The following is a 24,548-nucleotide window of genomic DNA, read 5'->3' as shown; positions in this document are numbered from 1 at the left end:
GAGTGACCATCACTTACTCTCTTCAGTCTCTCTCACAGGTATTTTATTTTATTTTTATTTATTTATTTATTTTTTTGAGACGGAGTCTCGCGCTGTCGCCCAGGCTGGAGTGCAGTGGCTGATCTCGGCTCACTGCAAGCTCCGCCTCCCGGGTTCCCGTCATTCTCCTGCCTCAGCCTCCCGTGTAGCTGGGACTACAGGCGCCGGCACCACGCCCAGCTAATTTTTTTTTGTATTTTTAGTAGAGACAGGGTTTCACTGTGTTAGCCAGTATGGTCTCGATCTCCTGACCTTGTGATTTGCCCATCTCGGCCTCCCAAAGTCCTCCCAAAGTGCTGGGATTATAGGCGTGAGCCACTGCGCCCCGCCGGTCTCACAGGTATTTTAAACTCTTGAATACTGGACAGTTCCCATGAGAGATTTCTCTCAAAGGACCAGACACAAACTTTTGACTTTGTTTTGTGCCAGGGTAGTTCTGCAGGAAGAATTGAGAAGACTCTTAACTTACTCAGTTGTACAGTGGAAATCTGATACTTCTAGAATGAACTTATAAAACTGGACAAGCAAAGTGATCATATCTTATTTTTAAAGATAATTGCACATACATCTCATTTAGAGCCACTCTCTTAACCTTGGGATACAAAGGACACATCATATTTTTCTCACGTATAGGAAGCAAGTTCTAAAGCCGAGGCAATTGTGGCATTGGTATAGAACAGTGCTGTTCAACAGAAATATAACGCAAGCCACATATGTAATTTAAAATTTGCTAGTAGCCACATTAAAAGGCAAAAAGAAAAATGTGAAGTGAAACTGAATATATGTTGTTTACACAAAACATACAAAATATGCTTCTTTCCATATATAATCAAATGCAAAATATTGAGATATTAAAATGTTTTTTGTACTTTGCCAGAATCTGGTCAGTGTTTGACCTACAGCACATCTCATTTGCACTAGCCATGTTTCAAGTGCCAGCAGCTACTGTATTGGTCAGCACTGGGAGCTTTAGTTCCTGTCACCTTCCACCACTGTTCTCGAATGTTTAACCTGGAAAAGCATGGGGGCAGTGTGCCATCGAAACAGCTTTCTCAAATGGAACATGCCTTTGGAATAGTTCTCATGAGATTTTACTTCTAAAATCATTATTTTTTGTCACATAGTATTTATTTCCGTTAGCGATGAGCTAAAACAAAGTTTCTTATTTCTTACTTAATCTCTTGTAATCATCAGAACATTTGTTACAGGCACACAAAATCACATCAGCTCTCCTTATTCCATAGTTAAAGGCAGTCACATCTTGAGTGTACAGCAGAAAAGTATATGCATAAGAATTATATTTTAACTTGCCTATGGGGAAATAAATGCATTTATGGAGAGGTGCAAAAAAAGCAGGATAGAATGGCCCCAGGTAATAGTTGCTGGGGAAATATGAATTCACTTAGAGATATTAAAGAGGAATTTATACGAAGATTGAGGCAATCAAGTCAGACATGCTCACAACAGGGATAATTTTCTTATTGGAGTTAACTTTTTCTTCATTAACTTCAGGATTTTTCTATAAGGAAATACACTATTTACTCATTTTGCTTATAACGTGTGTCTATTTCTTGGATTTCTTATTTCTGTGATCACATCTTTATAAGACACTTCATCTGGGTGGGTTTTGGTTTTTTATTTTTGTTTTGCTAAATAGTCACTTTTCCTGTCTCATGTTAATTGAAGAGGAAGAGAAGCGAGCTGCAAGTTTTCTATGAGCAAGGAGGCAAAGGAAGATTTCCTTATATGGAGTGTGATACATATTATTCTATGAAGGTGATGAAAATATTCACCATGGCAACTGATCTGCCTTACCCGTAATGCAAAATACCCTACTTTCATTTATTTTGCCAGAGAATTCTGAAATTAGGATCTATGTAGTAGAGAGTATGGGGAAGGTAATAACTATTTCAGCTGAAAAGGAGAATAATTTTTCTTTTGACTAGTGAAGTGCAGTAGTGAGAAGGGGGGAAAGAGAAGAACAAAGAGTTGGATCTGTAACTGTGAACAATTGATTGAAATAATTCACTACTTTTGGACCGGCCAAGAAGAATAATGATTTTGATTAGAATTGGAATTTGAAGGCTCCCCCAAGTTGAGTATGTCTGTGTGCGAGGGGAGTGGGGAAGGGTTGAGTCACAATCCAGTTCAGCAAATCTCTGCCAGGATGTTTACTTTTTAGCTCCCCTTATCTGATTTTCCATTGTAAATTTGTATTAAATATTTCTGATAAGCAGCCTCAATTCCTGTGGAAGTTTGAGGGCAAATAAGTAATATAGTATGTACTTATGGGCAAGGCATTGTAATAGTTGCTTCAGGAGATTTAAATGAGTAACACACCATTCCAGTACTCCTGGCAAGCTTAAATCCAGAGGGAGGAGTGAGACAGTTATTCTTGCAACTATAGTACCAGGCAGAGCAAGGTAGGGATCATAGCAGATATGCTATCTAAAAATGTAAGGTATTCTGATTATTCCTTCCATGCCTTAACTGGCATCTCTAAACCATTTTTCCCTCCACCCTGGGAACCCCTCATCCTCTGAGGCTTCTGCCCTCTGCTTATACCTAACTTGTAGTTGCTTCTCCTTGTTGTTTTTTTTTTTTTTTTTTTTTTTTTGAGACAGTCTCGCTCTGTCGCCCAGGCTGGAATGCAGCCTGCTTCTCCTTGTTGACAAGAAATGCTCAGCTTCATATTCACCCCCTCCCCCAGCATTATCTGGCATTTTAGTATTTACATTTTACAATGCACTTTTCTAACATCCTTATACCACATTTTCTTGACCTTTCAAATACAGTGATTTTTTTAAGCAATTTTATTTAGGCAATGCTCTCCTTATGCTTAGTTGTTGTTATTGTTGTTGTTGTTGTTGTTTTGAGATGGAGTCTCTCTCTGTCACCCGGGCTGGAGTGCAGTGGTGCAATCTTGGCTCACTCCAAGCTCTGCCTCCCAGGTTCACGCCATTCTCCCGCCTCAGCCTCCTGAGTAGCTGGGACTACAGGCGCCGCCACCACGCCCGGCTAATTTTTTGTATTTTTAGTAGAGACAGGGTTTCTCCATGTTGGTTAGGCTGGTCTTGAACTCTCAACCTCAGGTGATCCGCCCGCCTTGGCCTCCCAAAGTGCTGGTATTCCAAGCGTGAGGCACCATGCCTGACCAACCAGAGACCCTTTAATTCTTAGATCTTCACTTCTAAAATCTTGAACTCTAATCACGCATCCCAGCTTTCTCACTCTGCATCACGCCTTCTCCTTGATATCAGTGAGGCCTCCGGTCAGACCCTTCCCCAACCCTCAAACCCCTACTGGTCTTCTGGCTACTTTAAAACCAGAATTTCGTCACTAATCCTGGTCAGACTCCAGCTCCCGTTCCTGTTGTAGATCAGTTCTACAGGCAATTTCTTTGCTCCTGCTCACAGACTGTGATGCACAGCTGTGTGGATTGGGGAGGTACTTTTTATTGTCCAATTTGACTAGACTTTTTGTCTTTTTTTTGAGACAGAGTCTCACTCTGTCACCTAGGCTGGAGTGCAGTGACGCTGTCTAGGCTCACTGCAACCTCCCTTTCCCTGGTTCAGGGCGATTCTCCTGCCTCAGCCTCCTGAGTAGCTGGGATTACAGGTGCCCGGCACCATTCCCAGATAATTTTTGTAGCAGAGACGGGGTTTCACCGTGTTGGCCAGGCTGGTCTTGAACTCCTGACCTCGTGATCTGCCCGCATTAGCCTCCCAAAGTGCTGGGATTACAGACTTGAGCCACTGCACTCGGCTTTTTTTTGAGACACAGTTTCATTCTCTCTCCCAGGCTGGAGTGCAGTGGCATGATCTTAGCTCACTGCAAGCTCTGCCTCCTGCGTTCAAATGATTCTCATGCCTCAACCTACTGAAGAGCTGGGATTACAGGCGTGCGCCACCATGCCCTGCTAATTTTTGTATTTTTAGTAGAGATAGGGTTTTGCCATGTTGGTCAGGCTAGTCTCGAACTCCTGACCTCAAGTGATCCACCTGCCTTGGGCTCCCAAAGTGCTGGGATTACAGGTGTGAGCCACCGCATCCCGCGGCCTTTTTGTCTTAATTTTAAGTACATTAATAAAGCATTAGAATATTATGTATTTAACACAAAGACAATTTAAATTTACTTTTTTGTTGCTTATTCTTTCAGATATTCTAAAATTTATTTTTAAGTAAAGCTTTTAATTGAAATTATGACATGCACAGAAGACCACACAGTTTACAGCATTAATTTTTATAAACGTACGAGGTAGAGCATTGTCACAAAGTGGCCACACCTAGCAACCAGATCCAGAAGTAGAACCCAACTCGCATCTCAGAAGCCCTGTCATGCCCCTTACTGTCTCTTCCTTTACTATTTTCTTTTCTTTTCTTTTTTTTAAATTTGAGATGGAGTCTTGCTCTGTTGCCCAGGCTGGAGTGTATTGGCTCTATCTCAGCTTACTGCAACCTCCACCTCCTGGTTTCAAGCGATTGTTCTCCCTCAGCCTCCCGAGTAGCTGGGACTATAGGCACATGCCACCATGCCAGGCCAATTTTTTTTGTATTTTTTAGTAGAGACAGGGTTTCACCATACTGACCAGACTGGTCTTGAACTCTTGACCTCAAGTGATCACCCGCCTTGACCTCTTGAAGTGCAGGGATTACAGGCATGAGGCGCCTGGCCTCCTTCACTCTTTTTTCCATTCTTTTCTGATTTCTAACAGTAGATTAGTGTTAACATTTTCTATAAGTAGAAATCTACAGTTTGTGTTTTTTGTCTAACTTATTTTACCTCTCATGTTTGTAAGATGATTTATGTTGTGTAGCTTTGTTTTATTCGTTCGCATTGCTGTGTGGTATTCTATTATGTGACTGTACCACAATTGATTTATTTATTCTACTGATGGACCCTTTTTTCCCAGCTTTTTTGCTATTATGAAATTACTACTGTGAAGACCGGGCTCGGTGGCTCACGCCTGTAATCCCAGCACTTTGGGAGGCTGAGGTGGGCGGATCACTTGAGGTTAAGAGTTCGAGACCAACTTGGTCAACATGGTGAAATCCCGTCTCTACTTAAAACACAAAAATTAGCCGGACAAGGTAGCACACCCCCTTTAATCCCAACTATTAGGGAGGCTGAGGCAGGAGAATCGCTTGAGCCCAGGAGGCAGAGAGGTTGCAGTGAGCCGAGATTGCGCCATTGCACCGCAGCCTGGGTGACAGAGCGAGACTCAGTCTCAACAAAAAGAAAAAGAAAATACTACTGTGACATCCTACATGTGTTTTCATGCATGTGCACATAGATTTCTACCTATCAGTGAAATTTCTGAGTCCTGTAGGTTATACATAAGTTTCGCTTTGATTGATACTGCCAGTCAGTTTTCCAAAGCTAATTGTACCAGTTGACACTTTGATCAAAGAGTATGAAAGTTCCAGTTGCGGTCAGGCGTGGTGGGCTCATGCCTGTAATCCCAGCACTTTGGGAGGTCGAGGCGGGTGGATCACCCGAGGTCAGGAGTTGAAGACCAGCCTTGCCAGGGTGCCGAAACCCCATCTCTACTAAAAATACAAAGATTGGTCGGTTGTGGTGGCAGGCGCCTGTAATCCCAGCTACCCAGGAGGCTGAGGCAGGGAGAATCACTTGAACCAGGGAGGCGGAGGTTGCAGTGAGCTGAGATTGGGCCATTACACTCCAGCCTGGACGACAGAGTGAGACTCCGTCTCAAAAAAAAAAAAAAAAAAAAAAAAAAAAAAAAAAAAGAAAAAAAAAAGAAAAGAAAAGAAAAAAAGAAAGTTAAGAAAGTTCCAGTTGCTCTACATCCTCATCATGGCCTTCTTTCATTTTGACTATTCTGGTGGATGTGTTAGTGCCATCTCATTGTGATTTTCTTTTCTTATTCTTGTTATGATGGAAATTTTCAAATATATGTAAAACTAGAGAAAATTATATGACAAATCCCAGTATATCTTTGCTCAGCTTTATCAACTCTCAACTCATGTCAGACTTTTTATGCTGCTCTATTGACTTTGATTTGTTTCCCCATTCCTCTTCACAGATGTCTCAGACTTAGACCAGTCTCTAAAATTCTCTACCTACGAAATTTTCAGCCTCTTGTTCTAAGTTAGTGTTGTAGTCCCCCTTTGTCATAGAGGCTGTCAGGTACAAATTCTTGCAATTTCTTGTACTCTGATTTATAAACTTAACGATAAGTGTGCCAATGCTTACATCTTTCCTCTAATCTCTTTTTGGTTTTTTAGAGGTAGGGTCTCACCGTGTTGTCCAGGCTGGTCGAGCAAGTGATGCTTCCTCCTTGTCTCCCAAAGTGTTGAGATACAGTTTTGAGCTGCAGTGCTTAAGGTCTAATAAAAGGTGTCTTATTCCTGAAAAATAAATAAATATATATATATTTTTTGGTGGTGGTGGGGGATAGGGTCTTTCTCTGTCCCCAAGCTGGAGTACAGTGATGCAGTCACAACTCACTGCAGCCTCGACCTCCCAGGCTCCCACCTCAGCCTCCGTAGTAGCTGGGACTACAGGCATGCACCACCGTGTGCAACTAATTAAATTTCTTTCTTTTTTTTTTTTTTTTGAGAAGGAGTCTCGCTCTGTCACCCAGGCTGGAGTGCAGTGGCCAGATCTCAGCTCACTGCAAACTCCGCCTCTCGGGTTTACGCCATTCTCCTGCCTCAGCCTCCCGAGTAGCTGGGACTTACAGGCGCCCGCCACCTCGCCCGGCTAGTTTTTTGTATTTTTTAATAGAGACGGGGTTTCACCATGTTAGCCAGGATGGTCTCGATCTCCTGACCTCGTGATCCGCCCGCCTCGGCCTCCCAAAGTGCTGGGATTACAGGCTTGAGCCACCGCGCCCGGCCTTTTTTTTTTTTGTAGAGATGGTGCCTTCCTATGTTGCCCAGGTTGGTCTCAAACTCCTGGGCCTAAGCAGTCTTCCCACCTCAACCTCCCAAAGTGTTGGGATTACAGGTGTGGCAAACAAGTCCTTATCCCCAGTTTTCTAGGTCTCATTCTTTTCTGAGGGCTTGATCTTTCAGTCTCTAGTGTTTTGCTGTAAGATTGTTAATGTCTCCCATTGTATTTGCTTTTTCCTTTTGACTAATAAATATACTCCATATTTCTCATTTCAAAAAGAACCTTTCCTTGACCACATATCATATACTGTCTACTTTCTCCCCTCGTCGAGAACAAATTTCTCAAACTAGTAGTTATTTCTGTCTTTGCTCACATCTCTCAAGCACTGTGGTCAGATAATATCCTGTTGCAGTTCCCCAAAACCTTCACTAAATCTGATTTGGCTTAGCTCACCGATGATGTTCCAATTGCCAAATCTAGTGGATACATTTCAGTGTCATTGTTTTTACATTACAAATTGTGAGTTCTTCCTAGTGGAAGGCACTGATAAGTGTTAAAAATAAAAGATGACAAGACATACGGTTGTGTATCATAGTGAAGTAGCAGACTTATCAGATGACAGTGAATTGCCTACTAGCTACTATATTTATTTAAGAGTGAACACCAGGATGTGCTGCCGCTGTTCTAAGAGGTTTACATGTGTTATTTGATGTAATTTCTCCAATGAAGTGGGCATTGTTATTGTTATTAATCTTCATTTTAGAGAGGAACACATCTAGTCATGGAGAGGCTAGAAATTGCCTGAGGCCAAGCATTTAGTCAGATAAATTTGAATGTGAATGCAGATTTAACTTTAGAACTCCTACTGTTGAAGAAATGTCTGCATTTGTTGGGAGCTGGACTCAGCTCCTGCTAATACCTTTGAGATGTGGATACAGGGGAGAGGAAGAAATGATTGTCAGGGAAGGCTGCTTGTTGGTTGATTGATGGATCGGCTAGAATTAGAACATAGTTAGGTCTGAAATAGATAATTTAGTTCAACACCCTTAATTTACATTTGAGCCCTAGGGAAGCAACTTGTCCAAAATGATACAGAGCTTTTTTGTGTAATAAATTTGACAACAGTCAAGTAACCTAGTCTGACATTTATTTGTTTTCCCAGAAAAGAAAAAGTTTCACCCAAACTCCTGAACCATGTGCTGCCTAAAATACTACTAGAAATGTAGCGTAGAAGAAGAGTATAAATTCCAAACATTTCTCTACCGTGGTGATTGGATTAGGATTTCTAATAATGTACCCACTGTATTTTATAGTGACTTCAGAAATGAAATCTTTATTACTGTTGTATGATGTTCGTGGATTGACTATGTATACATACAGAGTGAGTGTGGCTCCAGAATCGATCAGCCGAGATTTGAATCTTGCTCCTTCAGTAGCTTAGATGTGTCTCAATGTGTTTGTTTCTTCATTGCAAAACACAGATGGATAATATTAGTACCTTTCTCGTGGAGTTGTTATGAGAATGGAAAGAGTTAATATGTGTAGGACATTTTGAAAAGTGCTTGGTCTATAGTAAGTCCTCAGTCACTGTTTTTAGTTGGTATTTATTGTTAAGGTGATGGTTTCCTCATTTCTATTCCAGTTTATTTCCTGGGGGCCTGCTTTTGATTTCTCACTGGGGATAGGGAGCTGGAAATTGATATTTGAAAAGTACAAAGAAAAGCAAGTGTGTATACTTATGCCATTTCTCATTGTTATTTATTTATCTTGCTGTAAGTTTTAACTTCCTTAGCTCTGAGTACATATTGACAGTCTATACTGAGTAACACTCATGGTAATTAAAGAACTAAAACTCTTAGTGAAGAGCATAATTTCTACCTCTCTGTATTTTCTTCTCTTTCTCAGCTATATATATATTTTTTTATTTTTTTAATTTATTTTTTATTTTTATTTTTTGAGATGGAGTCTCGCTCCATCCCCCGCTCCATCGCCCAGGTTGGAGTGCAGTGGTGCGATCTCGGCTCACTGCAACCTCTGCCTCCCGGTTTCAAGCGATTCTCCTGCCTCTGCCTCCCGAGTACCTGGAACTATAGGCGCCCGCCACCACACCCAGCTAGTTTTTGTATTTTTAGTAGAGACGGGGTTTCGCCATGTTGGCCAGGCTGGTCTCAATGTCCTGACCTCGTGATCCGCCCACCTCGGCCTCCCAAAGTGCTGGGATTACAGGTGTGAGCCACCGCACCCAGCCTGGGCAATATTTAAAGTTGGTAGAGTTAATTAGTGTTAACATATTTAAAGTGTTTTTGCCTTCTAGAAACTGGGACACTCACTATTTAGATGACTTTCAAATGTTGCTAATCTCAAAGCAACTTCCTGGGAAGAAGAAAGGCACAGGTTGGAATTAGGCTCTGGCGGAGAGGAAAAGGAAATGGTGCAAATAGCATGGTAGTCACCTTTTCGTATAGAGTTTAGAGTATCTCAGTGACTTGCTAACTCAGACATCTATAGTATCTGTAATCAAATGCGCAAAATTATACTTGTCTTTATCAATCTTTTTTTTCATTTTCTTGAACCTCTAAATCTATTTATAAATCTTTTAACATACTAGTTCCTGATTTGTCTAACTTCCTTCTTTCTTTCTTTGGGAAGGACTCTTGCTCTTTCTTTAGGCTGGAGTGCAGTGGTGAGATCTCGACTCACTGCAGCCCCTGCCTCCCAGGTTCTAGCGATTCTCCTGCCTCAGCCTCCTGGGTAGCTGGGATTATAGGCACATGCCACCACACCCGGCTAATTTTTGTATTTTTAGTAGAGACGGGATTTCACCATACTGGCCAGGCTTGTCTGGAACTCCTGATTTCAGGTGATCTGCCTGCCTTGGCCTCCCCAAGTGCTGGGATTATAGGCGTGAGCCACCGCGCCTGGCCTCTAACTTATTTCTTAAAGTTGCTGTAGTGAATCATTTTTTGACTATTATTGAATGTGTGTTTTGAGACAGTGTCTTGCTCAGTCGCCCAGGCTGGAGTGTAGAGGCGCAGTCATGGCTCATTGCAGCCTCAGCTTCCCGGGCTCAAGTGAGCCTCCTATTCAGCCTTCCTAGTAGCTGGGACCACAGGCATGCACTACCACCCCTGGCTAATGTTTTGATCTTTTGTAAATATGAGCTCTCACTGTGATCTGCCCTGCTTAGATCTACCACGCCTGGCTAATTGTTTTATTTTTTGTAGATATACTCACTATGTTGCCCAGGTTGTTCTTGAACTCCTGGACTCAAGTGATCTTTCCTCCTCAGTGCCTCCCAAAGTGCTGGGATTGTTACAGAGGTGAGCCATATTATTGCGTTTTTATAGTAAGTCTTCTAATTTCCATGATTCGAATTCAGCATTCACATTCAGAATGTGTTCTCTCTTTAAAATAGTAACCCTTATGACATGCTTTGACATTTTTCACAAAGCTCAATATTAAAAAATTCTGCATAGCATTGGGTATTAAGGTCATATCCCCTTTCCGATCAACCAGACAAACATGTAAGACTTTGGAATATAAATTTAAATTCTTCTTACTGTCTGGGCACGTTGGCTTACACCTGTAATCCCAGCACTTTGATAGCCCCAGGCGGGTGGATTGCCTGAGCTTGGGAGTTCAAGACCAGCTTGAATAACACAGTGAGACCCCATGTCTACAAGAAAATACAAAAAGTAGTGGGGCATGGTGGCATGCACCTGTAGTCCCAGCTACTCGAGAGGCTAAGGTGGGAGGATGGCTTGAGCCCAGGAGGTGGAGGCTGCAGTGAGCCAAGATTGTGCCACTGCACTCCAGCCTGGGCGACAGAGCCAGACTCTGTCTCCAAACAACGACAACAAAAAAATTCTCCTATTTTTGTTTGTAAAAATTCATTTTTTGGTTAATTTCTTTGGAATGGTGATAGATGTTTTGAGAAGAATCATGTATCAATCAGTGTGTAATTTTTTCCCCTTTATTTTGTCCTAGAGAGAGCTGAAAGATAACACAACTCTTTCATCTGTAGAATGAAGAATCTGTAGTAGTGATTTTAGCATATCCACAATAAAAGTTTTTCTTAACATACTTCTTTTATGTTAACAACTATATATAAAGTAGCGTCAATGGTAGTTTCTTATCAGATTTGCTAACATTTCTCGTTAAAAAATAAGTATCCTGTCTTTTCTTCCATCAGTTTGTGACCAGGCTTGCTCAGTTCCCTCTGAGCTGTTTCTCCCATCTAGGCTTCATTGTTCAGTTTCTTTGCTTCCCTGGATGCACAGTCACCCCAGGGCTCCCTTCTCATGCCTTATGGCCCTCTCTCCCATCGCTGTTCTGCTTTCAGATAGCTGCTTCATTTCACTTTCCATCTACTCTGAGCTCCCTCCTTCTACTTGTCCAAGGCTGGATGGGAGAAGGCTGACCGAATGAGTCTTGGGACACACCCTCCAGAGAGGAAGCACTGACACTTGGTTAAGTTAGTATGTGCTTCAGAATAGGGACATGTAGATACCTAGAGGAAATGTATAAAACAGGGGAGGAAGCAATTAACACTGCCTTTGGGGATCAGGGGAACTTCCGAGATTAGCTGACAAGTAAAATGTATTATTATTTTTTTTCTTTTTGAGACAGAGTCTCGCTGTGTCTCCTAGGCCGAAGTGCAATGGTGTCATCTCAGCTCACTGCAACCTCTTCCTCCCTGGTTCAAGCAATTCTCCTGCCTCAGCCTCCCAAGTAGCTGGGACTACAGGCGCCCACCACCACGCCCAGCTAATTTTGTATTTTAGTAGAGACGGGGTTTCACCATGTTAGCCAGGCTGGTCTCAAACTCTTGACCTCAAATGATCCTTCTGTCTCAGCCTCTGAAAGTGTTGGGATTACAGGCGTGAGCCACCGCGCCCAGCCTAAAATGTATTTTGATAAATGGGTAGAGGTGCTCTCTGGGGAGAAGGTGGAGCAAGAGAGAAAAGGGACTTTTACACATAGAAGGAAGAAGCATACACCGACAGTGTCCCACACATGTGGACTGATCTGTCTTTTTCCCCTTAGTGCCTCCTCTGATTTGTTGGTTTTATTATTGGTCCCAGACCAAAACAATTTCACTGTTGTGGTTAATTTTGTTGTCAGTTTTTTTCACTATTTTGAAGTGTACCCTCATTCATTCTTAGTGTAATTTTCCTTCTCCTATATAAAGGTTCTTGTGCCTGTGAACATTGTTTTGCCTGCCACTTCCCTCAGAGATCCCAAAATTGTCACCTGCTTACCTACAGGCATCCAGACCTGCCTGATTGGTGTTTTATTGTTGCAACAAAGTGCTTTGTTGACTGCTTAGGTGTCAAGACAGATTATGCAGTTATGCAGTTGCCTAACTCAAAATGCATAGCTCCTCTCTGTCACTGCTTGAATTCTACGGTGAGTCATGATCTTTAAAATCCCTGTGCATATGCCATCACTGATCAGGCTTTACATCTAGTCTCTTTCTGGGATAGGTTAAAAACACAGAAAATATGTTTCAAAGTGTTCCTTTTGTTTCCTCAGTGATAGAAAAAAAAAAAAACCTTCATTCAACACATGTTTGCTGAATGCCAAGTACCTGAAATTTTGCTCTGCTAAAGAAAACCAGTGATGATCAAGAACAGTATGAGCTTTGCCACCAAAGTCAAATGTGACATAGTCCCTGGAGGCAGAGGGTGAGAGAAGTACACATAGTAAAGCGCAATTTCAGTAAAGTGGGAGAAGTGCCTGTGATGAAATCACTGTTAGTGCTAGGCCAAGGAGTAATTGGAGGACATACTTTCTGGATGAAGGGGACCAACTGAGACCATAGTAAACCTAAAAGGTAGGATGGAGCAGAAGAGGGAGGTATCTTTTTTTTTTAAGAGGGAGTCTCACTCTGTCGCCCAGGCTGGAGTGCAGTGGCGTGATCTCGGCTCTCTGCAACCTCTGCCTCCCGGGTTCAAGCGATTCTCCTGCCTCAGTCTCCTGAGTAGCTGGGACTACAGGCGCCGCCACCGCGCCTGGCTAATTTTTGTATTTTAGTAGAGATGGGATTTCATCGTGTTAGCCAGGATGGTCTTGATCTCCTGACCTTGTGATGTGCCTGCCTCGGCCTCCCACAGTGCTGGGATTACAGGTGTGAGCTACCGCGTCCGGCAAGAGGAGGTATCTTACACTGTACTCTTGCTGAGTGAGGCAAGATGATGATGGAGATGATGATGGCTGTATTATACTGAGGGAGTGGGAAGTGGTAAGAAGCTAGAGGGCCTCTAGTCATAAAGGGCCTTTAAGGGAGAATTAAGGTGTCTGAATCAATGAGCAGCAACCAGAGACTGTCAGACATGTCAGTGACGTCTTTTTTGCAAAAGGAATTATAGGCTGGATGCAGTGACTCATGCCTGTAATTCCAGCATTTTGGGAGGCTGAAGTTGGAGGCTTGCTTGAGCCCTGGAGTTCAAGACCAACTTGGGCAACATAACGAGACTGCATCTCCACTGGGAAAATAAAAATAAAATTAGTGGGCTTGGTGGCACACACCTGTAGTCCCAGCTCCTTGGGAGGCTGAGGCAGGGGAGGATCCCTTGAGCCCAGGAGTTTGAGGCCACAGTGAGCCTTGATTGTGCCAGAGCACTTCAGCCTGGGCAACAGAGTGAGACCCTGTTTCAAAAAAATAGATAAATAAAAGCAATTATATAGAGAACATTCTGGGTGAAGTATGGAGAATGAGTTAGATTGAGAAAGTGTGGATGCAGGGAAGCCAGTTAGCAGGCTACATCCAGGCCACATGAAAGATAATAGTGGCCTGGATATAGGTAAAAATGGTTGGATTTGGAATGTATCAAAGAGGCAGAATTAACAGGACATAGTATGCTTTGAATGAGTGAACGTTGATACCCTGCTGCCTTTCGTTTTATCTCCAGGTTTGTGCAAATGATTGGTGATGCAGCTGTTTCGTGCATCTGTGATCTTATGCAGGGATTGATTGACAGAAGGGATGGTGGTCGGTCTCGCCACTGAGATAAGGAATTCAAAGGAGAAATTTAGCGTTGTGCTGGGGAAACAGTTTGATCAAACATCATCTCAGCTGGCTATCACTGGTCCCCCTGCCCCCAAATCAAGTATGTGGGTTGAATTATAAAATTACCCCCCTATTTTCTTGTGTTTTAAGAAGTCTTCCAGTCCAGCTTTAAAACTGTCACTGGTTTGTGCTTTCCGTATTTTAGGTTCTCAGGGGATCTACAAGGATATCCCTATTACCTAAACAGACTTCTTGCTGCTTTTGAATTTTCTTGTCTCATATCCTCATTTTTCTTATTTCAGTGCCTTTATGATCTTTCACTTCCCTCTTCTCCTTCCACATTAGTCTGGATTAAGTAACTGGTGTTCTTCAACATTTCCTTGGATTTTGCAAGTAAATGTTGGTTCTTTGGTTCTTTGATGTCATTGTCTGTAATGCCTGTTCCACAGGTTTTGTAAGGATCAAATGAAATAATTAAAGCCCTTTGCATAATGCTTGACTTACAGATAAGCAATAAATTTAAATTCCTGTGCACTTCTAAATATTAATGTACATAATTTTTTTTTCCTCCTGAGAAGGACCATCCAAGCCCTCGTGTCTTTGTTGGCTATGGATTGAAAAGTACATTTTTCCATCATTTTGTGAATTCCCGATATGTTTAAATCTTCTTGAGAATTTCTGCTGAATTCATTAACTTCATGTTTGGTTGAACAGTATACCCTATCCATGAGGAGAAACTTCACTGTTCTGTATGCAGTCTGTATTAGTCTGCTCAGGCTGCTATAACAAAATACCAATACAAAATACCATAGATGCCTTAAACAATAGAAACTTGGTTTCTCACAGTTCTGGAGTCTGGACAGTCCAAGATTAAGGTGCCAGCAAGTTTGGTTTCTGGTGAGAGCCCTCTTCCTGGATGGTAGACAGCTGCCCTCTCCCTCTGTCCTCACGTGCCAGAGAGAGTGCTCTGGTGTTTCCTTCTCTTACACGGTGTCAATTCCATCTGTTCTGGGCTCCACGCTGTGGCCTCATTTAATCTTAATCACTTCCTTAAAAGCCCTACCTCTAATACAGTCACATAGGAGGTTAGGGAATCAACATATGAATTTTGGGGGGGACATGATTTACTCTACCACTGTCCCCCAAAACTATTTTTATTCTATTAATATATTTATTAGTATACATTATTATATGTTTAATGTTATGTTCCTTTTGAAAGACCTAATTTTGATTCGATGATTGTATTTGCTGTTGGGTGAATGGAACCAAACCTGAAGGTGACAATATTTAGTCATACTTCTATTTATACGAGTGGAAGTCAGCGTTACTCCCTAGAAGCCAAATTTTAGTAGCATCTTTTTGCTGGAGGGGACTGGTTCTACCTGATCTACTTGTCCTGGCTCTTTGTCTGAGGTAGATGAGCTTGAATCTCTTACTCTGATTTTCCTGCCTGTTGGCCATTTAGGTTGTTTTCAGATGTTTTTCTGTTTCAGAGTGCATCAGTGAATAATATCCTTGTACATATGAGCTGTTCAGTTATGAGAGTTCAGCTACAGTTCCTAAAAGTGGGTTAGCACACTGACATTTCACACGTCTTCTGTGTTGACAGTAGGTTGTACTGATTTACTTTCCGGGTTGCCACAGTTTCCAACACTTCTGCCAACATTGGCTTTATTGATTTTTTTTTTTTGATCACCATCGATTTTATATTTGAAATGTTACATTATTCTAATTTATATTTATCTAATTGTAATTATGGTTGTGTGCTCTATTAGTCTTTTTTAAAAATAGACTTTATTTTGTACAGCAGTTTTAGATTTATAGCAAAATCGTGCAGAAAGTACAGAGTTCCCTTATACTCCCTTCCCCCACATACCACAGTCTCCCTCGCTTGTCAACACATCCCCCACCGGAGTGGACCTTTGTTAGAACTGATGAACTGTATTGACATAACATTATCACCTAGAGTCCATAGTTTACATCAGGGTTCACTCTTGGTTCTGTACATTCCATGGTTTTGGACAAATGTATGACATGTAGCCCCCATTACAGTATTACGCAGAAGCATTTCCCTGCCCTAAAAGTCCTGTGTTCCACTTATTCTCCTCTTCCCTCTTTCCCCTGCATCTGTTAATTTTTTTTTTTTTTTTTTTTTTTACTGTCTCTGTAGTTTTGCCTTTTCCAGAATATCATATAGTTGTGATCATACAGTGTGTAGCCTTTTGAGAGTGGCTTTTTTCACTTAGTAATATGTATTTGTGTTTAAGTCTACTCTATGTCTTTTCATGGCTAGAGTATGCATTTTTGACTTGGTATGCAATACTACAGAAGTAATACTATGTTCTTTTCTAATCAGGAGGTACATAGTGTCCATTTGTTCTTGTGAAGGTAACTTTGATCATTTGATTAAGGTGATGTCTACCAGATTTCTTCACTGTAAAGTTACTACTTTTTCCTCTGCAATTAAAGTGTTTTGTGGGAAGATACTTTGACATTATGTAACAAATGCTGTTTCTCATCATACGTTTCAGTACCAATTTTCAGTATTTTGCCTGAAACAATTAAGACTCTGTTTTCCCAAATGGTGATTTTCTAACAAGATTTTAGTATAGTTAAATTTTGTCTTGTTCCATAGCTGTTGTGTTTTCTCTTATCCTTTTCTCTAAGGCTTTCCTCACTCAAAACATTATTAAAAATTCTCATGTTTACTTCTCTTTTAAAAAACAAATGATAACATTTCAGGAGCATTTTCTAATGTTTATTATTTTAAGATTGCCAGAAGGAAAAGATCACTGAAGACCATGTAGGTTAACAAACAGCTTAAATTTGAAAAAGCAAATGAAAAAAACCAACGCATGTTATCAGTTCATAACATTACCTCCCTTCTAGAAGAATAGCTTCATACATTATCTCCAGTTTGCTTCCAATCTTATGGTGGAAACAGATCTTCTAAGGCCTTAGTAGGAGGTGACATCAAGGGCTAAAAAAATACTCTTTGATAAACTCATGTCACTTTGATGCTCAGATATAAGTCAGATTGTGCAGAAGAGAAGCTCTAAAGATCCGAGTGATTTAGAAACTGGAGATAAGAAAAGCAAGCAGAAAACTGGGAAATGTTATTTCAGTCACTGCCAATGTGGGATGTGGTTCAGTCTGTTTATTTATGTAATATGATCTAGTGCTGTGCACTTATTAACTAGACTGCAAATACTTAGCAGCTGAATAATGTGCTCCATATTTTATCACATCCTGATTATAAATTTGAATAAAATTGTAAGAAGATTTGATATTTGATTTACCTTTTAAACTGTGTTTGAACCTGCATGTAGTTTGCAAGTTAAATTATTAATCTACTTGCTGCATAAATAAAATTGGGCAGTACTAGGAAAGATGCCCAGGCCCGCTGTGTGAGACCAAGTGTCTGTCTTTTATCTTCTATAATTTGTGTCTGTTGCATACTTCAGCACTTGAAAAACTATGCCTCTGTGAAAAGAGGCCCTTCAGTGTTGCTAGGAGACCCAGGAACTGTTTTATATGATCTGAAGATTTTAATTCATTTCTCGTGCAACACAATGAACAGGAATTGAAGGCTTTAACCATTTTTTAGAAAACAAAAGTCATTAAAAAATCATTTAAAAATATCGTGAACAGCATACGCATTTTTAAAAATCTCAGAATAAAGCAGAAACGGACAATCGTCTTCCTTAAAATCTGAATTCTCAAAAGTAATTGCCGTTAACAATTTGACATATATCTTTTCAGACTATTTTGTTACACATATATGACTATTTTAAGGCAGTTTTGTTTGTTTGTTTTTTTTTTTTTTTTTGAGACAGAGTCTCGCTCTGTGGCCCAGGCTGGAGTGCAGTGGCGCGATCTCAGCTCGCTGCCAGCTCCACCTCCCGGGTTCACACCACTCTCCTGCCTCAGCCTCCCGAGTAGCTGGGAGTACAGCCGCCCACCACCACGCCTGGCTAATTTTTTTGTATTTTTAGTAGAGATGGGGTGCGTTTCACCATGTTAGCCAGGATGATCTTGGTCTCCTGACCTCGTGATCCACCCGCCTTGGCCTCCCAAAGTGTTGGGATTATAGGCCTGAGCCACTGCGCCCAGCCAGCATTTTTAAAAATTAATTTTTATGTAGCACACAAGAAACAAAGATAATATGAAAACGAAGTTGTGTCTTATTTTGATCACTTTGTGTAGTGTAAATACTGAGAGCATGAATTTGGGGGATTTCAACTTTTACAAATTTAGGTGTCTAATTGAAGTTATTTAACGTTTTTATTTGATTTCTACAAAATGAAAACTCTAAAACACAATAACCAGGAAGTTTTATTGTTATTGATAGGAATTTTCATTCTCACTTATATATTCTTAGCTCCGTATTTGAACTATTTCTTGATTCATTTTGGAATGACGTTTTTATTTTTAATTGTACTTAGATTTCTCTTATATTGTTTGATGCATGAACTGTTAGTAACCAAACTAAATTTCCAAAATTGATCAAATTTATAATTCACTCATTAATTCTTTTTTTTTGAGACGGAGTCTCGCTCTGTTGCCCAGGCTGGAGTGCAGTGGCGCGATCTTGGCTCACTGCAAGCTCCACCTCCTGGGTTCACGCCATTCTCCTGCCTCAGCCTCCCGAGTAGCTGGGACTACAGGCGCCACCATGCCCGGCTAATTTTTTTGTATTTTTAGTAGAGACCGAGTTTCACCGTGTTCGCCAGGATGGTCTCGATCTCCTGACCTCGTGATCCGCCCGCCTTGGCCTCCCAAAGGGCTGAGATTACAGGCGTGAGCCACTGCATCCGGCCTAATTCTTTTCTACTATGTGCAAAGAACTACAGCACGAGATAGAGGTAGCTGCAATTTCTTTCAGCCCTAATAGAGCTAATAATTTAATAGTAAATCAGGGCATGCATCTTAAAAGGTTATAAAAATATAAGGTAGTATGGGAAGAAGATAAGTTTCTCAACATCTAGAAAGATGTGACAGGCCAGTTACAGTGGCTCAAGCCTGTAACCCAGCACTTTGGGAGGCCAAGGCAGGAGGATTACTTGAGCCTCAGGAGTTAGAGACCAGCCTGGGTAACATAGTGAGACTCCATCTCTTAAAAAAATAGGAAAGAGAAGATGTGAGACAACTCTGGATGCCACCTACGTCAGTTTCACCGTAAAATTTATAGAGAAAAAAAAATTCCACTGCAACATATGCTAAGTGCTGAGTAAGTGATACAGATGGTAGAAAGTAAAGTACAATCAGCATTCATAGAGAAAGAATGAAAAATAATTGTAGGTTGGAGAGGTAGAAATGCCTTAATGAATGAGATAGGAATGGAACGGAGTTTATTAGAAATAATAGAGTGTTTTTAGGTTAAATATTTATTTAGGAGAAACACTTGAGATTATATACATAAATACCAAATCATATCATTTTCAATAGAAACATGGGCATGAAATGGAGTCCAGAGTAGTTGGACTTCTGGGCTGGATCAGTGGGTTTGGATGATGTCTGATCAATATTTGCTGTATAACAAAACAACTCAAACTCTAGAGCCTTAAAACAAAAATCATATATTCATGATCCTGTGGGTTGCTAGTTAGACTAGGCTAAGATGGAAAATTATGGGCTCAACAGTGGGGCTGCAGAGAGCTGGTCTGGACTAGGGCTGAGTGTTCTAGGGTTGGCCAGACACCTCCGTTGCCCCCTCTGTGGTTTGTTCACACAGTGGGTGCAGCAAGGGTTTTTGAGGCCTAACCTTGGAACTACACAGGTCATTCGTGGCACATCCTGTTCGTCAAAGCTGGGCCGGCCTCAGGTTTAAGGGAGCGGGTGCAGATAATTTGTATCCCAATTTAAATTTATTTCAGGAGTGTATTTACATGTGATTGAAAGCTTACAATGGTGCCTAAATGTAAATGGTGTTGAATGTAACCAGTATTTTCTTTAGTTCTCAATCTATTGGCTTTGACTTTATTAAAATTTTATTAGAACTGATAGTCTTATTTTAGGACTAATGGAAAGCATCATGCAGTGACTAATAACATAACTTCATTTTGGTTTGTTCTATCAAACTTTATTTGAAAAACAACAAGATAATCACTGTGGAGAACTGGGACTCCTAATTTTGCTCTAATGTGTTAATTTTTTTTTGGTGGGAGCAGGGGAAAAGGGAGAGGAAAAGAGAGGCAGGCCCCGTGCACCATACTGTATCTTAGTGCTTAGGGCCTCTTCCAGGTCATCGTCCCGCTCTGAAGGTTGTCAGAGTCAGGTGACATAGGTCCAAATATAGTTGCTCTTCAGTGGAAAGTAGTGAAACTTACGGTTAGGCATACTTTAGATGTTTGAATTTATACTTAAGAAAATGTTGGGTAATCACAAGGAAACCATAGATGTGACAAGCTTGTGCTATGCATACTTTTAGAGTGTGAACAGGAAGAAAAGTTTTATGTGATTGTTCACTTACAGACTAAATTTGCATTTAATTTTTTAATTTTTTGAGACGAAATCTTGCTTTGTCACCCAGGCTGGAGGACAGTGGCATGATCTGGGCTTGCTGCATCCTCCACCTTCCCAGTTCGAGCAATCCTCCTGCCTCAGCCTCCTGCGTAGCTGGGATTACAGGTGAACACCACCACACCCAGCTAGGCTAATTTTTGTATTTTTGGTAGAGATGGGGTTTCACCATGTTGGTGAAATTGTTATGTAATTTTAAGATGTCTTTTTATAAAAGTCAATAAATGTGATTATTGGCTTTTCAGAAGGGAAATAAAGAGGGATGAACAGAAAGAAGTGTCTCATAAATAATGAGTCAACTATTTGGTAAATTTTTTTTTTTGAGACAGAGTTTCGTTCTTATTGCCCAGGCTAGAATGCAGTGTCGCGATCTCGGCTCACTGCAACCTCCACCTCCCAGGTTCAAGCAGTTCTCCTGCCTCAGCCTCCCAAGTAGTTGGGATTACAGGCATATGCCACCATGCCCAGCCAATTTTGTATTTTTAGTAGAGATGGGGTTTCCCACATGTTGGTCAGGCTGGTCTCGAACTCCTGACTTCAGATGATCCACCTACCTTGGCCTCCCAAAGTTTTGGAATTACAGGTGTGAGCCAGCGTGCCTGGCTGTAGGTTTTTAAAAGATATGTAAATTGACAGTGTTCCCTTTCTTTTGAATTATTCTCATCAAAACTTATTGCTTAGAAATATTTTAAGCATTCAATAGAAGGTTATAGAATGAAATCTAATAAAAATTTAAAGAAGCCTTGGCAGAAACTGTGTCATGGTTGATTAGCATATACCCTACTGAGAGTGACTTAGTTCCCAGTGTGTTTGTGGTGAGCATGAATTAATGTAGCCTTGAATTTGTATGACATTACTGACCATATTAGTCCATTCTCACACCGCTGTAAAGAAATACCCAAAACTGGGCGATTTATAAAGAAAAGAGGTTTAATTGGCTCTGCAGGCTGTACAGAAAGCATGGCTGGGGAGGCCTCAGGAAACTTACAATCATGGCAGAAGGCGAAGGGGAGGCAGGCATGTCTTACGTGGCCAGAGCAGAGAAGGGGGAGGTGCTACACACTTTTAAACCACCAGGTCTCCTGAGAACTCACTGTCACCAGAACAGCAAGGGGGAATTCCGTCCCCATGATCCAGTCACCTCCCACCAGGCCTCTCTTCCAACATCGGGGATTACAATTCAACATGAGATTTGGGCGGGGTCACAAATCCAAACTGTATCACTCACCTTTCAGAGAGTCTAGAGAAATTAGTTTTAAACATCTGCTTCCATATGAAAGCCCTCTACCAGTAGAAACTTATATAATGTCAGAAAGTTCACAGCGTTCTTTAAGGGAACTGTATCAAATAAGATGATACTACTTGTGTCATTCTACTTTTACAAAGGCACAAATTAAAAACTGGGCGTCTCTGAGTTTGGACTCCATTCCTCGGGACCCAAACCCCGTCCTGTATCCCTCGCATCAATGTGCTGCTTCTGAATGGCTGCAGGGCACTGTGTGGTCTGTCAGTGTAATAACAAATGCTTAGTCCCATGTACATTTCTTTCTCAAGGTTTCACTAGAAGTTTGAGTATCACTACTCCTGAACAGATGATTGAAAAAGCCAAAGGGGAAACTGCCTATCTGCCATGCAAATTTACGCTTAGTCCCGAAGACCAGGGACCGCTGGACATCGAGTGGCTGATATCACCAGCTGATAATCAGAAGGTGGATCAAGTGGTAAGTTTGATATGTCCTTGCTCACTTAGCAGCTGTTTGTGCGACTATCTGTCTGTCCGTCACCTTGCCAGTCACATGGATGGGCTGCAGGGAGCTAGGAAGGACGCCCCTACTTTCTCAGGCTTTGTGGTCTGGGTGAGGAAGGTAGTTGCTCTGGTGGAAATTGAGGACACATATGTAGTGGAGGGAAATGGATGATGAGTGACCTAAGGTTACAGAAGAGGAAAAGGTCACTGGAGTTCTTAGAGACTCTTCAGGGAAGAGGAACTTTTGAAAGTTCTGACAACCTGGATTTGAGGCAGGAAATAGCAGAGGTCTACATGGAGCAGGTGTGATGTTGAGACAGGAGTGTGTGTCGTGTTAGGAGATGGCACATAACTGTGCTTTGTTGTTAAATGTTAGACGGAATTGAAACTTAAGTTTTACGCAAGGATTCTGTCAGCAGTATTAGCTATGGGGTAACAACTACATAGTGTGACAGTCTATTTTCCTTATTTTTTCAAGTTAAATATCCTGTCCAATGAATTTCTTAAAAAACAAGTCTTTTAAATTACTTTTCTTTACTTTTGACCTTAAAACTTCCCCCTTTGTGTAAAAAGAAGTCTTCAGAGTCAAAAAACCATCTATAAAATATTTAGTCTATAAATAAAAAAATATTAAAACATATGTTTTAGTATTTTTTTCTAATCAAAGTAATAAGAGTCTAATGTAGAAAGCTTGGAAAGCCAAAAATAGCACAGAGGAGGAACATGTTACCTGATAATCTCATCTCCAAATATATGTCATGTTTTACCTTTTCTCTTTTTTTTTTTTTGCGACGGAGTCTCACTGTTTCCCAGGCTGGAGTGCAGTGGCGCGATCTCAGCTCACTGCAAGCTCCACCCCAGGTTCACGCCATTCTCCTGCTTCAGCCTCCCGAGTAGCTGGGACTACAGGCACCTGCCACCACGCCCGGCTAATTTTTTGTATTTTTAGTAGAGGCGGGATTTCACCGTGTTTGCCAGGATGGTCTCGATCTCCTGACCTCGTGATCCGCCCACCTCGGCCTCCCAAAGTGCTGGGATTACAGGCATGAGCCACCGCGCCCGGCCTATGTTTTGCCTTTTCAATGGTTCCAGAATACTTTATTTAGAATGTTGCATATTGGCTTTGACACATTTAATTTTTTAAAAAGTTAATAAATTATATTAGATCAGGGAGAGGAAAATAAGTCCAAATATTTAGGTAAACATAGTAATATATATATTTGGAAGAGAAATTTTGTTTTGCTCATTTGTTGATGTAATAGAAGGGGATATTTAAAAGTTACAAGTAACATTCTTCCATTTAATGGCTGAATCAGTGCAGTTAGGTAATTAATATTTTTGGCAAATCCGGTCAGTTTTCCCTTGATGTTTGTGTTAAGGAAATAATTAAGGTACTTTCCCAAGTTGTGAGTGACTAGAGCCACCCCCTCCAAGGAGGTAACCTCTGCCCTGATTCTGTTACAGGAACTTCTTTCTGTTTCCCTGAGCAAAGTAAATCCGGCCTGACTCATTGTATCTACTCAGCCTCCTTACCCTGTTCCCTGTCACTCTTACCTCCCCGTTCTCTCCCTTCTCTCTCTCTGGAGTTGCTGGCACCTAGAGTACAGGCTCCGTCTGAGGTCCTGCAGTTCCCTGTTCCTGTGACAGTGCAGTGCCTGTCCCCCTTTAGAGCCCAGGACTCTGATCCTGTGCTTAAGATAGAGGAAGCCTAGGATGCATATGGAGAGCACGGGTCTTCAGTGCTTCTGCTGAGTGAAGCTTATGACAAGGTGCATGTAGAGACCAAGAAGCGCTGTGCCCTGAGCCATTAGTGTGTCTGTTAATGGGAAGAAGACTCCAAGTCTTCCATGCTGAGAGGCACGGCTTTGCCATCTACAGGAGTTGTAAGAGAAATGTGAAACTGGGACTTGACTCTGAGTGACCATTTCTGGGTTAAAAACCTAGCTTCGAACCTAAAACACAGTCACATCAGACCAAAAGAAAGGTAGAAGGGTTAGGAAGAGATGGATGCAGAAGAGGATGCATACATAGAATTTAAGCTACATATGTTAACTGAGCCCCTATTTTAATATATTTCAGCTAGTAGACAGAATGGTTAAAAACTGGGAATTGGAGGACTGAGCTGGAGAAATTTGCCTTCTTATTCCTTGTGTGATCTCTGTAGTCAGCGGTTACTGTAAACTGCGTGCTTGGGCAGTGTTTTATATACTTTAATTGTATGTATTTAAGCCTTAAAACAACATAGTAAGGTGAGAATTATTATATATATGGCAAGCAGGAAACAGAGGCCCAGAGATTTTCATGCCCAGAGTCACATAGCTAGCAACAAATGCAGTTGGGATTTGAACCCAGGTCCCTCTGACTCTCACA

The 24,548-nt window shown here is 41.3% G+C and overlaps 1 protein-coding gene across 2 annotated transcripts in view; it reads left to right on the top strand.

The window, feature by feature from the left end:
- CXADR (CXADR cell adhesion molecule) overlaps window positions 1–24,548 on the top strand; it is an 88,971-nt gene that overhangs the window by 11,001 nt on the left and 53,422 nt on the right. For both annotated transcript variants that reach the window (XM_017883731.1, XM_017883730.1), the window contains exon 2: window positions 21,986–22,152. In XM_017883731.1, coding sequence (XP_017739220.1) covers window positions 21,986–22,152 — 167 coding nt within the window. The remainder of the gene's footprint in view (window positions 1–21,985; window positions 22,153–24,548) is intronic.

This window comes from Rhinopithecus bieti, unplaced genomic scaffold (assembly GCF_001698545.2).
Source record: "Rhinopithecus bieti isolate Rb0 unplaced genomic scaffold, ASM169854v2 scaffold_12689, whole genome shotgun sequence".
Taxonomy (NCBI): Eukaryota; Metazoa; Chordata; class Mammalia; order Primates; family Cercopithecidae; genus Rhinopithecus; species Rhinopithecus bieti.
This window is presented reverse-complemented; position numbering and strand designations above follow the sequence as displayed.